General features: G+C 46.1%; 1 protein-coding gene across 4 annotated transcripts in view; it reads left to right on the forward strand.

The window, feature by feature from the left end:
* The window catches only part of NTRK1 (neurotrophic receptor tyrosine kinase 1), a 143,026-nt gene that overhangs the window by 70,769 nt on the left and 54,606 nt on the right, over positions 1-17,651 (forward strand). For all 4 annotated transcript variants that reach the window (XM_069951318.1, XM_069951316.1, XM_069951315.1 and 1 more), the window contains exons 4-7: positions 1,982-2,050; positions 4,313-4,467; positions 4,583-4,725; positions 8,697-8,832. In XM_069951318.1, the coding sequence (XP_069807419.1) occupies positions 1,982-2,050; positions 4,313-4,467; positions 4,583-4,725; positions 8,697-8,832 (503 nt within the window). The remainder of the gene's footprint in view (positions 1-1,981; positions 2,051-4,312; positions 4,468-4,582; positions 4,726-8,696; positions 8,833-17,651) is intronic.

The raw sequence follows: 17,651 nt of genomic DNA on the forward strand, positions 1-17,651 counted from the left end.
CTTGGCTTACTAGTGGTGGTGGCGAGGTGCAGCTGGAGACAAGTAGGCAGATAGGCTGGAACTCAGCTGGAGGCTTGGCTGGAATGAAGACAGCAGTCAGATGGCAGAAACCAGGAATAGGAATGGCTGGAACCACTGGGCAGGATACATGGACAGGAATATATGGACAGGATACACAAGAGCTGGGCCACACACTAATGGGAAGCATGTAGAGGCTCCAACAGGGAATGTGAGCACAGGTGCAGCTTTATAGGCAGATGATTATGTGCACACCTAATTAAGGATGCACTGGCCCTTTAAGTTTAAGCAGAGCCAGCGCACACGCTCCCTAGGAGACTGGGACGCACACGCCACTCCATGCGGGAGGAGGAGCAGACTGGGGACGTCCAGGACCATGTGCAGTTAGGGTAATGAGCCTGGCTGCCGTCAGGGAAGATGTCGTGGCTACGCGGCTGTTACACAGGGCAATTTTAAGGGTGTCCAAGCACTTTCAATAGCTGTCAGCTGATCATTTGATTGAGCAACATCTATCTACACCATTTACCCTATACAAATAAATGTTCAGCTTAAAGGGAACCTGTCACCCCCCGTGCCGGGGTGACAGGCTCCCGACCCCCCGTTAGAGCCCCCTATACTCACCTGATCCCGCCGGGTCCCGCTTCTGGATCCGGTCGGGTGACAGAGATATCAGCCGCTGCAGCCCGGCGCGCGTGCTGAGAGATGAGTCCAACGCTCATAGAGAATGACAGAGCGCTGGACTCTCCTGTCATTCTCTATGGGTGTTGGACCCATCTCTCAGCGCGCGCGCCGGGCTGCAGCTGCTGAGATCTTCATCACCCGACCGGATCCAGAAGCGAGACCCGGCGGGATTAGGTGAGTATAGGGGGCTCTAACGGGGGGTCGGGAGCCTGTCACCCCGGCACGGGGGGTGACAGGTTCCCTTTAAGGATCCATTTACACAGAAAGATTATCTGACAGATTATCTGCCAAAAAATTGAAGCCAAAGCCAGGAATGGATTTGAAAAGAGGAAAAATCTCAGGCTTTCCTTTATGACCTGATCTCTGTTTATAGTCTGTTTCATGCTTTGGCTTCAAATCTGGAGTGGCTACTGCAAAATAGCCCTGGTGTCAGTCAATATCTGTTGGGGAGAGTCAGAAGGCCATCATACACATCAGGAGGCAGCTGGTTTTGCTGAAATCTGTGGGGTCTATTGACTTTTTTTTTTACTATTGTGTATGGGACCTTGGGCAGCAGAGTGGTTTAATTTACCCCTGCCTCTCACTATTGCTGTATGCAGCAGCCTCTGCACAGCAAGCAGTGGTTACTACCACTATTACTAGAGCTTAGAGCGACCAGCAAAGTGAACAGTGACAGTAATCTCTGCCCGCAGCTGCAGACAGCAAAACTGACAAGCAGCTATCCCCCTGTATTGTATATTTTATTAAGAATATACTGTACAGTATGGAAGAGTGCTGTGAGGGGGCTTAGACAGCCCTGGCCTGTACTACCCCTTACTGCTGAAACTCAAGGTAAATTGATGTATTAACAAAAAAATATATAACTTTTATAAATATATAACAAAGTAATATAACTTTATTAAGATGTATTGAAAAAAATATATTTTACTTAATATTTACTTTTTTCAATGAAATATAGCTGAAAATAAAAAGAAGTGAAAATGCTATTGCATAAGTACTTAACCCCATGTGCTGTTGAAGCTCCAGATTTACACGCAGGACTCTTGTATTGATTAGTTTCTCTTCCTATCTTGAGGAGGGGTTTATATAGTGGATGCTATAGCATCTGTCAAGAGGTCATGGGGCAGTTTTGAATGCAACAAAAGCAGACATATATTTTGATGAACCTAACTCCTTGACCTTTCACCTTTCCCTTCCTTTGGTCACTGAAGTCTGTCTTGTCACAGTAGAACACATGTGCTTGCAATCTTGTCTGATCTGATTTTTCTTCTTCTTTCAACAGTAACTTATCTTCTAATTCACTGGTCTCGCTGTCTTGGAGGACATTTCATGGTCTACCTCTACAGGAGCTGTAGGTCATCTTTCCTTTTTACCATAGTATTGACTTATATATGTATACATGACTGTTTCTATGAAAACACAGGAGTTAATTTAGAATAGCTTTTCTTTAGAAGAAATAATTCTGTGTCTCTTGTGCCATCTATGGCTCACACATAGTATTCCCATCAGTCTTTCTTCAACCAGAAGTGTATTGAAAACACAGAAGCTACGCTAATTTTTTCATTAAAATTTTGCCCTATCAGTTCCATTCCTGATTTTGGTTTAAAAAAGACTGATGGAAATACAATGTGTGAACATAGCCTCTAGGTGAATATCCTATTAGGTAATTAATCCACTTACATTTTTCTTTCAAATTTCTCAAAATGTTATAAAATTTAAATAAAAAATAAAACTTTCATTCATCTTACCTATCCCGGGTCACAATTCTTCCCGGGTCTCTCCAGTCCTTGTACTTTGTGACCACTGCAGCCAACTAATGGATGTAGTGTGCCACTATGGTAGGATATCGGAAGCAAGGAAAATGGAATGAGGGGCTTAGTTATTACTTCTTTTATTATTTTACACCATTCTGGTCCATTTTCAACACACTGATTTAACCCCTTCACATCCATAATACGGCTATAAATGTTCCTACTGCACATGCCCTGTGCAGTAGGAATATATATATGTGTTTAAAATGTATGTGTATATATATATATATATATAAAAATAGTCGAATGAGGCGGCACTCCAGTATAAGTGATAAAATAGTGGTTTTTATTCACCCATTTTTATTGGGTGAATAAAAACCACTATTTTATCACTTATACTGGAGTGCCGCCTCATTCGACTATTTGGAAATTCGGAAGCCTGGGTCTGGCTACCTGAGTTCGTGCACCCACCTGAGCCGCAGAGCCTACACAGTGCCGTCTAGCAACCTTTGTCAGTATATATATATATATATATATATATGTATATGCGTTAAATGTGTGCGGGACTGCTTCTATGCGGGCGGCTTTAGAGCAGTGTGGCCAGCTTTAGAGCTAATGACAGGCAGTCCTGCAGCTGCCTGTCATTAATGCTTAGGGGGTCCCAAACAATCAGTGACAGGTCCTTGTCCTGTCACTGGCTACCTTAACCTGCGATCGCTGTGCATCGTGGCGTTTAAGGTAGCCAGTGATAGGACAAGGACCTGTCACTGATTGATCAGGACCACCGCAGCATGGCATTGCTGCGGGGCCCGATCCCTTGTAACAACAGGCGGGGGGGGGGGGGGGGTAAGCCACTTATCTCCGTCCTGTTGGATCTTCGATCTTCAATCCGCTCATACAGTCTGCTCTCAGGCAGACTCTATATACACATCGATGATAATACTGATGAATACAAATAAAAATATTAAAAATAAATAAACACATTACATTGTAGAATGTGGAATTGTCCGATCTATTAAAATTTAACAATAACAAAACACCAGAATTGCTGATTTTTTAAAATTCTATATGTTAGAAAAAAAAAAATTGTAAAAAACAAATCAATCATTCAAAATTTTTCTGTTAAACCAATATAATACCAATAAAAACTAGAGATCATGGTGCAAAAAATGACACCCCAACCAGCCCTGTAGGTAGAAGAATAAAAGCACTATGGTTCTTAGAAGGCGAGGAGGAACATTGCTTCAATTTGACCCTGTCATCCGGGCACCAATGACCTCTGTCATGAAGGGGTTAAAGAGCCTTCCAATATAAGATTATCGACCATACCTATTGGTTAAAATTTTTTCAAAGTTGTTACTCCTGGATAGTACAGTGTAAGGTTTTCCTATAGGAGTGCTAGAGAAATTATTTTTTTTTGTGTGACTATCATGTGCATTCGGAAATGGAAATTATAGAGTTGAGCGAACCTCGGGCATGCTCGAGTCCATCCGAACCCGATTGTTCGGCATTTGATTAGCGGTGGCTGCTGAAGTTGGATAAAGCTCTAAGGTTGTCTGGAAAACATGCATACAGCCAATGACTATATCCATGTTTTCCACATAGCCTTAGGGCTTTATCCAACTTCACCAGCCACCGCTAATCAAATGCCGAACAATCAGGTACGGATGGACTCGAGCATGCTCGAGGTTCGCTCATCTCTAGAAATGAACCATGATCTATGGTCAAATCTACTTGTCTATCATTCAGTTCCCAACATGTTTTGTTTGAAGAATTTGAAAACTAATTAGTTTAAGAGGCTAATAGTGTCTTCTGAGTAGGTAGACCCGTGTAGTTGCCTTAACTTCATTGTTTCTCTACAGAGTTCTAACTGAAAACCCATTTCAATGCTCCTGTGAAGTGAGATGGATTCAGATCCGTAGAGAAGAAGGCTGGGCAGATCTTGGTAACCAATCCTTAAGTTGCTGGAAACAGGGTGTGGAGATTTTCATAGAAGATGACAACATCACCCTCTGTGGTAGGCATCTCATGATTCCCACATGGTTTTGTTGCCATTGTTAACTGGTAGATAGATGAGATCAGAAACTGCTATGTGTTATGTTATTTTTGCATATTGTATGTTTCTCTTTTAGATCGTCCAGATGTCTTCATTGCAGAACAAAATCTAACTGTCCTTCATGGGGACAACCTGACCCTGCAGTGTAATGTAGCTGGTCAGCCCACACCGAAAGCTAAATGGATTGTACCAGACATACACGCGCAATATGAGACTGAGGTACATGTAGAAAATAATTTCTGATTAACACTTATGGCATATCCAAGGGCAGGGCTTCCATCAGGAATTCGGGGTCCCTATACAGCCGAAGTGACTGGGCCCCTCCATTAACAAAAAAATTGGCACATATCTCATGTCACACATGCTATATGACTGATGACTCAAGAGAGGTGTGCGGCGCAGATGCTGTGGGAAGATCGGGTTGCTTTGGTTACGCCCAACACCATCTGAGTTCCATGCTTAAAAGACAAGTCCGGCCAAAAGTATTTTTAATATGTTATTACTTATGGAAAGTTATACAAATTTCTAATGTACATTAATTCTGGGAAATGCACATATACTGTTATTTCCCTTAGTTTATTAGATCATGGAGTGTTAGAATCCTCTCAGAAACCGTGATGTCACGACGAAGGGTGTACTTCCTATGGAGTGTCCAGCAGGGGGCGCACTATACCATTGACTTCTATATATAGTGCACCCCTGCTGGACACTCTATTGAATCAATGGATGTGTATGTAAAAATGTTATGTACAGTACATTTGATTGAATACATTTATAGAATACTTTGGGGAGCAAGTGTACACATTTGGAGGGCACCAAGCAGGGAGGGAGAGAGGTGCCTGTGAATCTACCTCCCCCCTCCCTCCCTGCTCGGTGCTGGGCACATATACACAGTACTACTCATAGTATGAGCAGAGGATGGGGGAGTAGTACCTGTGCTATCCCCATTACGCCGCAGCTGCACCGCTGCTTATCACAAAGGCTTCATCATGCCCCCTCCTCCGCTCCCCCTCCTCCCAGCTTCCAACTATCCCGGCACTCACCGCCGCCGCCAGCCGCCAATGGCCGCCGCTCTCTGCTCCCACATACTGGCTACCGGTCCACACTGCATGGTGTCAGCCCTCCCCCACCCCGCAGGGAGCATAGTGCTTCCTGTGCTTCCTGTCCCCGGCTGGCATGCAGTGCGGACCGGGAGCCGGTATGTGGGAGCAGAGTGCGGTGGCCAGCGGCGGCGGCGGGATAGTTAGAATTTGGGAGGAGGGGGAGCGGCGGAGGGGGCATGATGAAGCCCTTTTGATGAGCAGCTGTGCGGCGGCATAATGGGGATAGCACATGTACTACTCCCCATCTACTCCCCCAGGTACTACTTATCTACTCATACTATGAGCAGAGGATAGGAGGAGTAGTACTGTGTATATGTGCCCAGCACCGAGCAGAGAGAGAGGGGGGAGGTAGAGGCATAGGCACCTCTCTCTCTCCCTGCTCTGTGCCCTCCAAATGTATTCATTGAATACATTTATGGGATACTTTGGGGAGCAAGTATCCTTGCTCCCCAAAGTATTCCATATATGTATTTAATCAAAACATACTGTACATACCATTTTTACATACACATCCATTGATTCAATAGCGTGTCCAGCAGTGGCGCACTATATATAGAAGTCAATGAGTACCATTGACTTCTATATATAGTGCGCCCCCTGCTGGACACTCCATAGGAATTACACCCTTCGTGGTGACGTCACAGTTTCTGAGAGAATTCTAACACTCCATGATCTAATAAATTAAGGGAAATAGGTAGCAGTATTTGTGGATTTCCCATAATTAATGTACATTAGAAATTTGTCTAGCTTTTCATAAATAATAACATATTAAAAAATACTTTTGGCCGGACTTCTTCTTTAAGCTTTAATAATTAAATTAAAAACAAACACAGCCTCCCAGCAGCAGTCTGCATGCCGCTGCAGAGACCTCAACTTTGTGACAGGTAGCCTTTAGCTATCAGCAGGTTCATGTGGACGTACCTGTAGTTGCAGAGTTTTGGCATAGGTCTTCTTAAATTCATCCGTGGGGCCATTTTTGGAGTAGTTAGAGTCAAAGCCAATATGTAAATTAGTCTGTTTGGTGCACTAGGGGAGTTCCTCAGCCCCGCAGTGCCCTGTCCCGCTTACCTGCCAGCTCATACGTTCCCTCCTACTTATGCACATTCATCTATGCATAAGTAGCCATGTCTTCCTCCTTGGCCTAGACCTGTATGGTCACTGTTACTGTGCAACCGTGACATTGTACAAGGAGAGAGATAATGAATATACATAAGTAGGAAGGCATGTAGGAGCAGGCAGATAGGGGAGGGGGACAGTTCACTGAGGTGCCGAAAAATGTGCCCCCCCCCCAGTGCACTAAATGGGCTAATTTACATATTTGCTTTGGATCTAACTACTCTAATATGACACCACAGAGGGAAGACGGAGAGAAGACCCATGCTGGAATCAGCATCTCTCCCTCTACAGGTACATATCAGCAGGTTCGTATGCACCTGCTTGTATCATCGTTCTGTGATCCGACATGTTTGTAAAAATATCTTAAAAGGGGTATTCCGCTTAGGCTAAATACATGTTAAATGATCCCCCCTCCTGGATACTAACAATTCGTTTCATACTTGTCATTACCTTTTCAATCTTCTTTCCTCAATTCTGGGCTACTACTTTCTGCTGAACACACAAAAAACTGTGTGTGAGCTGCTCTCTCCACCCCCTTCTGAAAAGGTTAATGTAAACACATCTAATTATTGTCCCTGGCCAGTTATATCTGCACTCTGTAATGCATGAGCCTTCTCAGAAGGGTGGGAGAGGAGGGGGAAACAGCTCACACGCCTTCAGCACAAAACAGCAGGCGCAGAACTGGGGAAGGAGACTGAAAAGTTAATGACAAGTATGGAACCAATTGTTAGCCTCCAGGAGGCAGATTATGCCCCCACCCCATTCTAGTTCAGGCTCAGCCCCCTGACAGCTATACTACCAGTATTGCCCTGGTGGCAGGACCCTAACCTATTTTCAAATTGCGGGCTTCCCGACAACCTCCAACCTGTTTGCGGCTGTTGGGTGTGTTCAGGAAGCAGAAGACTGTTGACTGTTTCTATAACTTACTGGATTTGGCAGTTTTTGTTTTCCCAACCACCTTCAGCAGCCACACACAGGGCTGGGGAGCCCTCAATCTGAAGACAGGTATGGGTCTCAGGAGTGGGGCACACATCTAGTGACATTTATGGCCTATCCTGTGAATATACCATAAGTTTTTTTACATGGGTATGCCCCATAAAGGAGTTTTGCAGTGTTTTGTTCTATCTTTCTTTTACACGCATAAGAGTACAAAAAGGAGATGACAGAAAAACTGTTTCCACCCTCAGCTTGCCATCACTCGAGCATCACAACCTCTTCAGTTTCTCCCTGTTGAAGTAATGCAATGACATCCTCATGAATTGACCATGTGCATTAAGGCAGAAAAAACCCTGATTGGCTGCCTAATGTGAGACATCAACACAGAATTTCTAACAGGGAAAACCTGCTGGAGTAAAGTGAGCTGAGGAGTGAGAATGGTTTTCTTCTTTGTCACCCCATTTGAAGTTACCTTGCAATGTTTTAAAAAGTTCCTTTAAAGCGAATCTTTCCCCACCGCCCCCAACCACCTGGTACCGTTTGTTAGCTTTTCTCAGTCCATGTCTGGTCTATCAGTCTCCTGGGGCTGGTGTCCGGATCAAAAACTTCTTTTATTCACACTGTGCAGTGTTGTGTCAAAGGGGCAGGGCCTAGAGCATCCATGCCCTGGTCCTGCAGAACAGGAAGATCTAGTCCAGGGACGGAGAGAGGCGTTGCAGGCCTAGGGCATGGATGCTCTAGGCCCTGCCCCTTTGGCACGGTGCTGCACCACACTACCTGAATAAAAGTAGTTTTTCACCTCAACACTGGCCCCAGGAGACAGATAGACCCCTAGACCAGTCATGGACTGAGAAGAGCTAATGAATGGTACCGGGGTTTGGGGGTGTTGTTCGGTGCAATACAGATTTGCTTTAAGCTGTCTATAAATGGTCTTAGATTGGACCTGTTCAGAAATGTGGCTTGACTACTTATCATAAGAATTGCAGACCACATTTTTCTCAATACTCTTGTGCACTCACTTTTGTTCCTCTGCAGCAGTCTGTTGGCCCTGATATTGAGATCTTCTTGCACCTTTTCAACATCTCTTCTGGCTTTAACAAGCGTGACGTCACCTGCTGGGCTGAGAACATGGCTGGTCCCACCAAAAAGTCCATCCAGATAGATGTCCATTGTAAGTTTATGCTAACGTTTAGCTTTAAATTTACAACGTAACATAAAAGAAGCTGTAGGAATGCAGCAGTTTTTGATTTGAAAAATATTAGGAATAGAGATGAGCGAACCTCTAGCATGCTCGAGTCCATCCGAACCCGAACTTTCGGCATTCGGCTGCTGAAAATGGATAAAGCCCTAAGGCTATGTAGAAAACATGGATATAGTCATTGGCTGTATCCATGTTTTCCAGACAACCTTAGAGCTTTATCCAACTTCAGCAGCCACCGCTAATCAAATGCCGATCGTTTGGGTTCGGATGGACTCGAACCCGGTTCGCTCATCTCTGATTAGGAACCCTCATTCTTTTTGGTATCAATTACATACATTCTTATTTTTAACCTTTATGGAAGATAAAATTACAGTATAATCTCTTGGAGACACAAAACTGTAAAAAAAAAAGGAAATTTTTCTAAAAGAGGGTTTCTCTCAAAGAAGATAGCCAGGCTGTTTTTACAAATGCAGTAATGCAGTAAAAATGCAATGTGAATGCATTTTGTAATTGCAGTATTTAATCATTTCATTGTCGTGCTGCATGTCCTCATTGCATTACTACATAACTTCATTGCTGTAAGTAATCATTTCTTTGCTGCTCAGCCGTCCTTTACTGCGCCTAACCCATGATTGAGTGCAAGACCCTAAAAAGTGTATCTAAAAAAATTCTAAATAGACAAACCATCTGGTGTAGTTGGCGTTCACTCCTGTGTTTTAAGGGAGTTAAAGGGAACCAATAAGCCCAATCGGGCTGATATGGTTTCCTGAACCGCTGTATACAGCTCCTGCAGCTGCCTGTCACGCGCCTGGGGGATTAAACTGCTTTTTTCGGGTATACAGGTCCTGCTGCAGCCGCAGCCAGTAGCAGGAGCAGCTGCAGGAGAAGTGGTCATCTGGGCAGCTCCCCCGTCTTTATCTAGTCACCGCTTTCTGCCTGGCAACGTGCTCTGAGGGGATGATTGACAGGCAGAGAGGTCAGTAAAGGACCTCTCTGCCTGTCAATCATCCCCTCCAAGCACGCTGACACAGAAACTACACAGAAAAGGATTTTTTTAAGAGCAGTGAGAGTATGGAACTCTCTGTCAGAGGAAGTTGTAATGGTGAACTCAGTGTCGGACTGGGATATCTGGGGCCCACCAGAGGAAATGATCCTGGGGGCCCACCAATGAAGAACCAGTGAGAAATGACATGTCAGTCAGTGTTTGTGCAGGTTCTAAAGTTGGTGGCCCACTGGAGGATCCTGCGGTCCTCTGCTGGGCCAGTTCAACACTTTGTGAACTCAATAAAAGAGGTCTGATTTCTGGAGTGTTATAATATTACAGGTTATACAGTAGTTATATTTGGGTCAAGAGTTGTTAATAGAAGGATTTATTCTGATTTGGAGTTGGGAAACTTTCTCCCTAGGAAATTGGCGTTTTTGGAGGTTTTTTTAGTTGTTGTCTTTTTGCAGATGAATACTATAGGGTAATATGCTGAACTGGATGGATGGATGTAATTTTTAAAATAAATCTGTGACCCCCTGACCACCTCCTGAGCTGACAGCACCGTTGTATAGATATTAATAAAAACATACAGAACATACCTTTATTGCCTGAGTATGTGTTTTTATTTCAATATAAAACACCTTTATTTAGACTGGGAATGGTATCAAAGAGGCAGAGCCTATTATTCCCTGGGCCCTAGCGCCACCATGCCTTACTATGCTGTATGCTCACCCCATGCATAATCTGCTACAGACACTCTGTGACACCATTTACAGCCCAAATAAAGGTGTTTTTAATTAAAGAAAAACACAGACAGGCAACAAAGGTATATTCTGAATGTTTTCATTGATATCTATCCAGTAGTGCATCCAACTTGGTAAGAGGTTACAGATTCACTTGAAGCCTTGCAAACTATGTAAGAATGTTTAGATAAAGCATCAAGCGCTTCTTAAAGAGGTGTTCTTTTGGGGATGTTTAGAGGTAGCATCAAATAAGTATATAACCTACAAAGATTTCCATCCCACAATTCACAAAAAAATGTTTTGGAAATGTCAGTTAATCTTTATTTATAAATGATAAGAAAGGTACCCATAAAAACATAAATACAAAGAGATGATAAAATACGACACAGGTGGAGGACGTTGTGGTCATATAGTTCATATTATTTTAACACAGATCATGGTTGCAACATTTTGAGTATAGAGAGTAATGAGATAATGCACAATGACTAGATAAAGGTTCTTAATAAATGGAGGAGAAATATGAGGATGGGGCAAGTAATAAAGTTGAACGTACATAATAAATTAACATAATTATACTGAAGCATGTTAACAAAACCTATAAAACATAATGTATGTGTATTTGCATTAAAAGTGCTATGTAATGTAATATGTATGTAATATAAATAATAATATACACATAGCTTCAAATTATACCAGTATGTATCAATAATGAAATGTAAAAAAAAAAAGATAACAAAACAGAAAAAATATATAACACGGACATGGAGAGAAAGGAGCTGCTGCACCTCACACCCATGGCTGACACTAATGCCTCTTGGCTACATTTAAAAACCAACGCCAGGATGTTAGTATATAATTTGATCAAACCATATTGCCTCATGTACCACGTGCAGGTCCCGTGGCCCACATGAGTCCCTACACTACACTAAATCAACACTGTGTCGCACAGCGACCGCCAACCCTGCAAAGCGTGCGCAAGCAGGAAAGGGAGGCCACAGAATGGCCCTGCAACCCCACTGTTACAGGACCAGTAATGGCCCCCCCCAAACCCAGCAGGCGTTGCCGGTGGAGAAAGCAGCCACCAAGCAACACAAGTGGGAACAAGGTCTTACCACACACCACTGCACTGGAGGTAGAATGGGAGAAATAGGAGGTACTTTCCATGTGTGCACAGATGCTTCCTGCTAATTGGGGTCACATGGGTCTTGAGGTGCAGCAGCTCCATTCTCTCGAAGTTCATAAATATATATAATATGAAATAAAGTATGTGTAAAGATGCGTATGTGTCCATGATGATAAATTCACAGTAAATGAATGATGGAATACAGATGAAATAATAGTATGGGAAAACTACCTAATTATAAAAATATATAAAGTGCATATACATACTTTATATGTACATGATACAATATATAGTACAGATAAAATACATAGTGTGACCAAAAGCAAAACAAACAAAAAAAAAACATGCAAAAAAGGTGAGAAAAACATAAAAAATGTGCTAAGATAAAAATGTGAATAGTACGACAATTATATGCAATATAATTATCATAATTAAAGAAAGAAAGAAAAGGTTTTTGAAATGGAATAAATAGATAATAAATTCAGTGCAATACTCAACTTGAGATGTGAGGATGATAAAAAGTCTACTGGCCACAACATTAACAAAGGTAACATGTAAATATAAAGTGGGTAAATAGTCCACTGGTCAGGTGCACATCCATCATCTGAAAATCCTTTTTTTCTTCTTCCTCTAATTTATAGTATCAAATTAGTGTTAGAAGTAGATAAATGGGCTGGTCTTATGGGCGGAAAAAAATATTTTGCTGACAATCAGCAATATTTTTAGGCCTTTTAATCAATTGGCCAACCTGAGACTTTTTCTTCTTAAAACTATCAGTATTATGTTGCTTGATTTGCATTAGGCTGGACCAGCCGCAATAGTAGAAAAATCTGAATTCTCCCAAATAAGCCATTTTGGTCCATCAATGTCCAAGAAGTGAAATATTTATCTACCCAACTGTAAATATAAAGTAAACAATCAGACAATGTGCATTTCCATTAATTTTTAAAAGGTGTCTGAGTTGAGAGACCACCCTTTGGCGCCCTAATCCAAACCAAACATTCTAATATTCAGACAGTACTCCTGGGGAAGGACACAGTGGAACAAAGTATCCGTTTCTGGCATACCCTTCTTAATCTGACTTATGGGAAGAAAATCTTACTCACTGGAAAAACCTTCTATTAATTGAGAGAACCAATACCCACACAAAACCTAATGGAATCATAGTAGGAAATATTCAAAGGAGCCTTTTAACCCTAACATCACCATCTAATTGAGCCTGTCTGGACTTTCAACTCATGCACAATGCTAAGAAAATCTTTCAGCTCGATATCATGGTTAGAGTTGCAAATATCTGAAAAAAAAAGCAAATTATACCTTTTTTTAAGTGCCCTTTACACAGACCAATAAACGGCATAATTAGTGTTTGTAAGAACGCTCATAAGCTTGTAAAAAGACTAGTGTTCAGTTAATCAGACCATTTAAGTCATCATACAAGGGATCTCCGTCTGACATTGATAAATTTATAGGGCCACACGAACAATCCAGCAATTGTTCATGTGGCCTGGTCTCAAACCTTGTGAAGGCTCTTTGATCAGGTGCAGAACAGTCAGCCATTGACAGCAAATAGCTATCAGCTAAAGGTGGCCATACCCTGAACAGCTGAACGATGGTCTGGCCGTCAGTTATGTCTCCTGTCCGCAGGCTGTCCTCCTATTACACAGGAATGTTTGGCGTGGCTGAATGTTCCTGTATTCTCTAAGGGGAAGGGTAGGTTCTCTGGCTGTGACTTATCTCTCTCTGAACAAAGGGCTCGGCTGTCGGGAGTAGTGTTGATCGAACTGTTCGAGAAAAGTTAAGTTTGAGTCGAACATCTCGATTTTCTCGAACTCAAACTGAACTTTTCTGTTAGTTCGAGTTTAAAGAGTCACTGTCGTATTTTTTTTTTTTGCAGAAATCAATAGTCCAGGCGATTTTAAGAAACTTTGTAATTGGGTTTATTAGCCAAATCTGCCATTATCTGCATGTAAAAAGCCTTTTCCCAGGTCCCCCCCTCCTTCCTCTTTTTCATCCACTCTGAAAAATCTGAAAATTGTGACTTGTTGCAGGAGACGTACCCTGTCTGTTCTAGGGAGAGGGGAGGGGGGAGGAGGAAGGAGGGAGTTAGCCGGCAGCAGAAAACAGATAACAGAGGATTACAGGCACGGAGCTGGGTGACAGCTGTAATCCGAGCTCAGACAGGTCACTGGTGACTGTCACAGGAGATATCCCGTGAGGGATTTGTAGATTAACTCTTTGTTGTCCTGTTTTGGTCTTTTCTTTAGCTCTCTCCATAGGAGAACAATGAAGACAGGGGGGAGAGCTTCAAACTGATTTTTCATGATAAAAATGCATTTTTCGGATAATAAACCCAATTACAAAGTTTCTTAAAATCGCCTAGACTATTGATTTCTGCAAAAAAAAATTTCACGACAGTGACACTTTAAGTTTGTGCTCCTTTTTGCCAGCCAATCAGTGCAGAGCACATAGAAGTGTCAGAAACGTCATTGCTGAGGTGTAGGGGTCTCATTGGCTGCTAAAATCACATGACCATCTCCTATATATATATATATATATATATATATCACTGTGATGTGTTCTGGGCGCCAATTTCTGCTCAATTACCGTGCTGTACAGACTCATCTCCCCTGCCCCCCAGCCTCTCCCCCTACCCCCAGCCTCTCCCCTGCCCCCCCAGCCTCTTCCCCTACCCTCAGCCTCTCCCCTGCCCCCCCAGCCTCTCCCCCTACCCTCAGCCTCTCCCCTACCCCCCAGCCTCTCCACCTAACCCTCAGCCTCTCCCCTGCCTCCCAGCCTCTCCGCCTCTCCCCTACCCCCCAGCCTCTCCACCTAACCCTCAGCCTCTCAACAGACCCCAGCGTCTCCCCCTGACCCCAGCGTCTCCCCCTGACCCCAGCCTCTCCCCCTACCCTCAGCCTCTCCCCTACCCCCCAGCCTCTTCCCTGCCCCCCAGCATCTCCCCCTGCCCCCAGCCTCTTCCCCTGCCCCCCCCAGCCTCTCCCCTGCCCCCCAGCCTCTCCGCCTCTCCCCTACCCCCAGCCTCTTTACCTAACCCTCAGCCTCTCCCCTGACCCCCAGCCTCTGCCATGACCTTCCAGCCATTCCCCCTGCCCCCCAGCCTCTCCCCCTGACCCCCAGCCTCTCCCCCCTGCATTCTCAGCCTCTCCCCCTGCCCCCCAGCCTCTCCACTGCCCCCCAGCCTCTCCCCCCCCAGCCTCTCCCCCTGCCCCCCCAGCCACTCCCCTTCCCCCTCAGCCTCTCCCCCTGCCCCCCCAGCCTCTTCCCCTGCCCCCCCAGCCTCTCCCCTGCCCCCCCAGCCTCTCCCCTGCCCCCCCAGCCTCTCCCCTGCCCCCCCAGCCTCTCCGCCTCTCCCCTACCCCCAGCCTCTCCCCCTGCCCCCCAGCCTCTCCCCCCTGCATTCTCAGCCTCTCCCCCTGCCCCCCAGCCTCTCCCCCTGCCCCCCAGCCTCTCCACTGCCCCCCAGCCTCTCCCCTGCCCCCCAGCCTCTCCCCTCCCCCCCCCCAGCCTCTCCCCTTCCCCCTCAGCCTCTCCCCCTGCCCCCCCAGCCTCTCCCCTTCTCCCAGCCCAGCCTCTCCCCTGCCCCCCAGCCTCTCCGCCTCTCCCCTACCCCCAGCCTCTCCACCTAACTCTCAGCCTCTCCCCTGACCCCCAGCCTCTCCCCTGACCCCCAGCCTCTCCCCCTGACCCCCAGCCTCTCCCCCCTACATTCTCAGCCTCTCCCCCTGCCCCCAGCCTCTCCCTTGCCCCCCCAGCCTCTCCCCTTCCCCCCCAGCCTCTCCCCCTGCCCCCAGCCTCTCCCCTGCCCCCCCAGCCTCTCCCCTTCCCCCCAGCCTCTCCCCTTCCCCCAGCCTCTTCCCCTGCCCCCCAGCCTCTTCTCCTGCCCCCCAGCCTCTTCCCCTGCCCCCCAGCCTCTCCCCTGCCCCCCCAGCCTCTCCGCCTCTCCCCTGCCCCCCCAGCCTCTCCGCCTCTCCCCTACCCCCCAGCCTCTCCACCTAACCCCCAGCCTCTCCCCTGACCCCCAGCCTCTCCCCCCTGCCCCCCAGCCTCTCCCCCCTGCCCCCCAGCCTCTCCCCCTGCCCCCCAGCCTCTACCCCCAGCCTCTCCCCCCTGCATTCTCAGCCTCTCCCCTGGCCCCCCAGCCTCTCCTCCTTCCCCCCAGCCTCTCCCCTGCCCCCCCCCAGCCTCTCCCCCTGCCCCCCCAGCCTCTCCCCCTGCCCCCCCAGCCCAGCAGAGTCTGTGTACCATTGGGGTCTCAATGGGTCAGTGTATTGTTTGCGGTAGTGTACTGACAGTACACTAGCGCAAACTTTTAAACTAGGACCCAACTACAAGAGCTGCAGGCACTACAACTCCCAGCATATCCTGAGGGCTGTAGATTGTCAGTAAATGCTGGGAGTTGTAGTGCCTGCAGCTGTTGTAGTTGGGTCCTAGGTGCATTATACACTGGAGGCTTTGTGGGAGATCAGAATACAGAGACCTGTGGGGGCTCAGTGTGTGGAAGTGACCCCAGAACATCACTAATAGGGGATAGAACAAAAACATCTCCCCCTATTCCTATTAGTGATGTTCTGGGGTCACGTCCCTGCACTGAGCCCCCACAGATCTATGTATTCTGATCTCCCACAATGCCTCCAGGACCCAACAACAGCAGCTGTAGGCACTACAACTCCCAGAACAGTCTGCAGGCCTCAGGATATGCTGGGAGTTGTAGTGCCTGCAGCTGCTGTTGTTGGGTCCTAGGTGCATCATACACTGGATGCTTTGTGGCATAAGAATACATAGATCTGTGGGGGCTCAGTGCAGGAAAGTGACCCCAGAACATCACTAATAGAGGATAGGGGGAGATGTTTTTGTTCTATCCCCTATTAGTGGTGTTCTGGGGTCACTTCCCTGCACTGAGCCCCCACAGATCTATGTATTCTTATGCCACAAAGCATCCAGTGTATGATGCACCTAGGACCCAACAACAGCAGCTGCAGGCACTACAACTCCCAGCATATCCTGAGGCCTGCAGACTGTTCTGGGAGTTGTAGTGCCTACAGCTGCTGTAGTGCCTACAGATCTGCCCCCACAGATCTATGTATTCTTATATGCCACAAAGCATTCAGTGTATAGGACCCAACTACAACAGCTGCAGGCACTACAACTCCCAGCATGTACTGACAGTCTGCAGCCCTCAGGATATGCTGGTAGTTGTAGTAAAGTAGTACAATCCTCTGATAGCTGCCGCTGTGGACAGATGTATTACTGGACCTTCAGGGCTGATGGTTTTCACCCACAGATTGCAGCCACCAGGACACTCTGCACACAGTGATTTATTACAGGGTTGTCCTCTCAGAGACTACAACTCCCAGCATACCCTGAGAGCTGTATAAATGGAGGGTGTTCTGAGATTTGTCACAGATACAGATAAATTCAGGAAAGGAGCGGGTCAGCATGTCGTGTCTCACTGGTTCTATATTGGTGGGCTCCAGGTACCCCAGTCCAACACTGGACAGGACCAGTCCCCAAACTAAGACGTCCCCGGCCTCCTTCCTTCCTCCATCACGTCTGTTTGATGAAAACTGCGGGCATCAAGCAGAGCAGCACCCAAGTGCCAGGGTATATACCATGCATGTACAGTAACGGTGGTGGTGGTGGGGGGGTGCCTCTGCGTGCAAAGTGCCTAGGGCAGCATGAACTCTAAATACAGGCCTGCCTCCATTATACTGACTACTATACAACATGCTAGGAAAGCTGAGTGACCTACAACTGGCATCACTGCCACCTCAACTCTGCTACATCACTACTGCCAAAACTGTGCTACGCCTCTGCCGCCTCAACTCTGCTACGTCACTGCCACCTCAACTCTGCTACATCACTGTCTTACTACCTCAACTCTGCTATATCAATACCTTACTACCTCAACTGTGCTACG

Source organism: Dendropsophus ebraccatus, chromosome 13 (genome assembly GCF_027789765.1).
Source record: "Dendropsophus ebraccatus isolate aDenEbr1 chromosome 13, aDenEbr1.pat, whole genome shotgun sequence".
Lineage (NCBI taxonomy): Eukaryota > Metazoa > Chordata > Amphibia > Anura > Hylidae > Dendropsophus > Dendropsophus ebraccatus.